The sequence below is a fragment of the Dioscorea cayenensis genome, chromosome 7 (genome assembly GCF_009730915.1).
Source record: "Dioscorea cayenensis subsp. rotundata cultivar TDr96_F1 chromosome 7, TDr96_F1_v2_PseudoChromosome.rev07_lg8_w22 25.fasta, whole genome shotgun sequence".
NCBI classification, from domain to species: domain Eukaryota; kingdom Viridiplantae; phylum Streptophyta; class Magnoliopsida; order Dioscoreales; family Dioscoreaceae; genus Dioscorea; species Dioscorea cayenensis.
In genome coordinates, this window is record NC_052477.1 from 24455417 (window position 1) to 24459984 (window position 4568).

Below are 4568 nucleotides of genomic sequence, written 5' to 3' on the forward strand. Positions count from 1 at the left end.
CACAAAATAGAAGCAATAACAACAAATTGTGCACCTTGAAATGATGGGCATCAAGTTGTTAAAAAAATATGAAAATAATATTTATGGTAAATAATTTACATTATAATAAATGAAAAGAAAATTAGCCACTTTTTCAAAAAAAACAAAAACAAAAATAAGTTCTTGGCATGCTCCTTGGTTGTTGCATGCAAGTTGGTGTTTTTTTATGATTTGCTTTGTCATCAAAGCACTGTTTTGGCTAACAAAACAAAGCAATAGAAAAGAAAAAGTTGGCCTAACCTTAAAATAATTAGTATCAAATTGTTATAAACAATATAAAATAATGTTTATGATAGGCAATCAACATCATAATGAATGATAACACAAATGTCACTCATATGTGTTTGAAGAAATAAATCAAAGGACAAAAATGAAAAAGAGGGAAATCTGAGTTTACTCTTCGTTACAAATCGATTTGACTCTCTGAAACTCTGGTCGGAAACGATGGCGGTGGAAGCTATTCTCGTGAAAGCCTTGGGACTGATCATCGAGTTGACAGCACCTCCTGTCCTCCAATATCTGAGCTCAATTTGGGGAGGAGTTGATGGGGAGCTGGAGAAACTCCGCAGGTATTTACTCCAAATCCAACCTCTGGTTGAAGATGCAGAGGAGAGGCAGCTCATGGATCAAGCTATCAAGTCCTGGCTGATGCTGCTCAGAGATGTTGCCTACGATGCTGATGACATCCTCGACCAGGCCAACACACATGTCCTACTCATCCAGCGCAAGGCCCAGTTTTACGGTCCACTGAAAAGCAAGGTGCGTGACTTGTTCTCTCTTGATCATAACCCACTCCTGTTTCAACTTCAGTTGGGGCACAAACCTAGAAGCATCAATCAAAGGATACATGGCATCATAGTGGAGATGCGTGAGTTCAATTTCAAGGTTGCAGACAACAACAATAAGAACGACAGGCCTTGGAGGACTACGCCACAAACATATTCATATGTACCTGAATCAGAAGTGATTGGCAGAGATGAAGATAAATAGCAAATTGTGCAGATGCTGATACGTGATCATTTTGAAGAGAAAGTGACAGTGGTTTCCATAGTCGGTATGGGCGGTTTAGGCAAGACAACACTTGCTCAGTTGGTCTACGGAGATAAAAATGTGGAGAGTCACTTCCAACTACGCATATGGGTATGTGTCTCTGATGATTTTAATGTGGCAAAGCTTGCTAGAAACATCATGCTCACCGCCTCTGGGAAATCTTACAATGATAATGAACCCATGGAGGTGCTACAGCGGGATCTACGGCAACTCCTGGGGCAGAAGAGGTATCTCCTTGTCTTGGATGATGTTTGGAATGAAGATCACCTGAAGTGGGATGCACTTAGACGTCTGCTTCTTGATGGTGAAGAAGGAAGCAGAATTTTAGTAACCACACGCAATGAGAACTGCTCAACCATAATGGGTGCAAAAAAATCTTATCTTCTACAGGGTTTATCAGAAGAAAGGTCCTGGGCTTTGTTCGAAGGCACATTCACCACAAGTGTATCAAGACAACCAGACTTCCCAGAGATTGGTAAAAAGATTGTTAACAAGTGCAAAGGGTTACCTCTTGCTATAAAAGTAATGGGCAGTGTTATGTGTTCCAAGAGAGATGAAAGTCAATGGCAAGCTGTGTTAGATAATGAAATATGGGATATACTACGAGCTAAGGATGACTTCGGACCTGCATTATGGCTAAGCTATGTTGATTTGCCCTCTCAATTGAAGAAATGTTTTGCCTTCTGTGCCATATTCCCAAAAGATAGTGTGATTGAAGTAGATATGCTGGTTCAATTTTGGATGGCTCAAGGGTTTATTCCATTCCAAACTAGAAAAGAGACAGAAGTTGAAGGCCGTGATATTTTCAGTGAATTGATATGGAGATCTCTTCTGCAAAATGTTACTACTAATAATTATGTTGGTGGCACCCATTATTATAGCTCTAAAGGTGGTGGTTGGAAAGTTCCTAGATTTTGTAAGATGCATGATCTCATACATGACCTTGCACAATTTGTTACTGGAGATGAGTGCTCCACATTGCCTGGAAGTAACGAATTCAAGAAAATTTCAAAAAGGACCCGTCATTTCATATTAAGTCCTGGTGTAGGATATGATATGGGTGATCGCGCCCTTAGTGTTCGCACTGCATTATCTGTTGGAACAAACTTCAATGGATTGTCAAAGTTGAAGTTGCTCAGAGTGTTAGACATGTGTTCTGAATCAAATGTTGACGAGCTGTCTACATCAATACAATATTTGCTGCATCTAAGATATCTTGATCTTTCTGATACTAATATAAGGGAACTACCAGAATCAATCTGTATGCTTGTTAATTTGCAAACATTGAATTTGAATGGTTGTGATCTACTTACTAAGCTTCCCATGAGCATAGTGTACATGAACAGTCTTAGACATCTTCATCTTAGTAGGTGTCCAGAACTAAAAATCATGCCGTTTGGTTTAAGTCGATTGCGTTGCTTGAAAACATTGACAAAATACATTGTCTCTGATAAAGCGGGGAACAACTTAGGAGAGTTAAAGCATTGGAATCTTGACGGTGAACTTGGGTTGTATGACCTCCACAAGGTGAAGAATGCGGATGAGGCAAAAGAAGCTAAAATGAGTAGCAGACAAAGCATTAACTCATTGTCCTGTCTTGGGGAACATCAGTGGAAAATGCAGAACAAGTGTTGGAAGCCCTGAAACCTCACGCCGCAGTAAAAGTGCTCAGTTTGCATGATTATCCGGGCCCACAGTTTTCAATGTGGATTAGATACGGACAACTTCTTCAAAATCTGATTAGGATGGAACTAAAAGGTTGCCAAAGATGTGAACAACTCCCGCCCCTGGAGCAATTACCTTATCTTGAATATCTCACTATTAGTAGAATGAATGGCATCAAATACATAATTAATAACACCATAGGCGATGCATTATCATTATTCCCTGCACTGGAGTATCTTTCTTTATATACAATGGCTAACCTGGAGGGGTGGTGTGTGGAGGAGGATAGAGAAACGGATCCACCCATGTTTCCATGCCTTAAGAATTTGATTATTTCTCAATGCCCGAAATTGACAACCATGCCACCACAAATCCCTACTCTCATATACTTAGACATAGAAGATTTATACCGCGGGACACAAATCGAGCTCATGTCCAAGGAGAAGGGGTTCTTCAAGCATTTGAAATCTCTTGAGAGATTGTCGCTAAAGAGATGTGAGGAGTTGGCTTTGCTGCTGGAAGACAAGGAGGAGACAAGACCCTTAAGCTCATCACTTCGTTATTTAGGTATCATTGATTGCAGTAAGTTCTCATTATCAGCGGCTTTGCAGAACCTCACCTCTCTCGAAAGACTCCGGATGCATCATTTTGAAGAGCTGGTGTCCTGGCCGGATGAGATGTTGAGAGGTCTAGAGTCCCTCAGATGTCTGTGTTTAAATTCGTGCAAGAATTTGATAGGTGCTGCATCATCACAAGGAGATTGTGGTCTACCGTTTCTAGAGGATCTTCATGTTTCTGGTTGTGATGCGCTGATAGAATTGCCCAAGTGCCCCACATCACTCAAAAGCTTTTTCTGTTCTCAATTGTCCAAGCATCAAATCTTTATGTTCAGATATGGGACACCTCACTTCATTATTTCTATTAGAGTTATCTAAATGTCCCAAGCTGGAGTCTCTGCCAAAAGGGATGCAAGGCCTGACTTCCCTTCAATATCTACTCATTGAAGATTGTCCAGCGCTGAAGTCATTCCCAGAAGGCCTCCAACAGGGGCTTCCTACTCTTAAATGGCTTAAAATCAGTGGATGCCCTAAGCTAGAGAGGCGATGCAGTCCAGGAGGAGACTATTTCCACCATGTCTCTAGCATCTCAGAAAGATACATAAAAAGCAGCCCTAGAAGGACACTACTAGCACCTTGTCTCAAACATCATGAAAGCATAAATAGTAAGCCCTGTTCCTTCTTAAAGTAGTACTACTCTCATTCCAAGTTATGAACAAATGGATTGCCATTGCGATGAATTCTTTCTTCTTGGTGGCATTTTCATCTGTGGTGTTACTTGCTTCATAAATTCTTATTTCAACAAGCATATTTTTAAGGTTCCACCTTGTTCCTGTTCTCTTTATGTTTTAATTTCTCTTTTGTTTGTTGAAAATATAATTATTATCACATTTCCATTTCTGCTTCCTCAACTAACTTTAAAACCATAAATATTAAGACCACATTTAGCACTTAAGACACAACATTGTGATTAGAATCTCTAATCGAATGCAGACAATAAAACCTAAAATGTAAAGAATATGACATTTTACCCTAAAATGCAAAGAAGATAATGTTTTATGTGTTATCTTTTTTTTTTTTACAGAATATTTATCTAAAATTGTAAACACTCTAATTTCAAATAAATAACAGAGCATATCTTTTATTCACTAGCCATTGTTTTTGTCAAGCAATTTTACCTAGGACTTAAGGTTTATACTTATTCTGCATCATAGTTTTCTTTAGATAAGAAAATAGAATGATTTCTTTTTTTGCTTT

General features: G+C 39.1%; 1 protein-coding gene across 1 annotated transcript; it reads left to right on the forward strand.

The window, feature by feature from the left end:
• The first annotated feature begins 1016 nt into the window (after positions 1-1016).
• Positions 1017-2733, forward strand: LOC120265200 (putative disease resistance protein RGA3). Its single transcript, XM_039273087.1, has one exon. The coding sequence runs from the start codon at positions 1042-1044 to the stop codon at positions 2731-2733; it is 1692 nt and encodes a 563-aa protein (XP_039129021.1). The 5' UTR covers positions 1017-1041.
• The last annotated feature ends 1835 nt before the right edge of the window (positions 2734-4568 follow it).

What these genes read in the sequence shown, in the direction of transcription:
- LOC120265200 (XM_039273087.1), top strand. Translation starts at nt 1,042, where the DNA reads ATGCTGATACGTGATCATTTTGAAGAGAAAGTGACAGTGGTTTCCATA.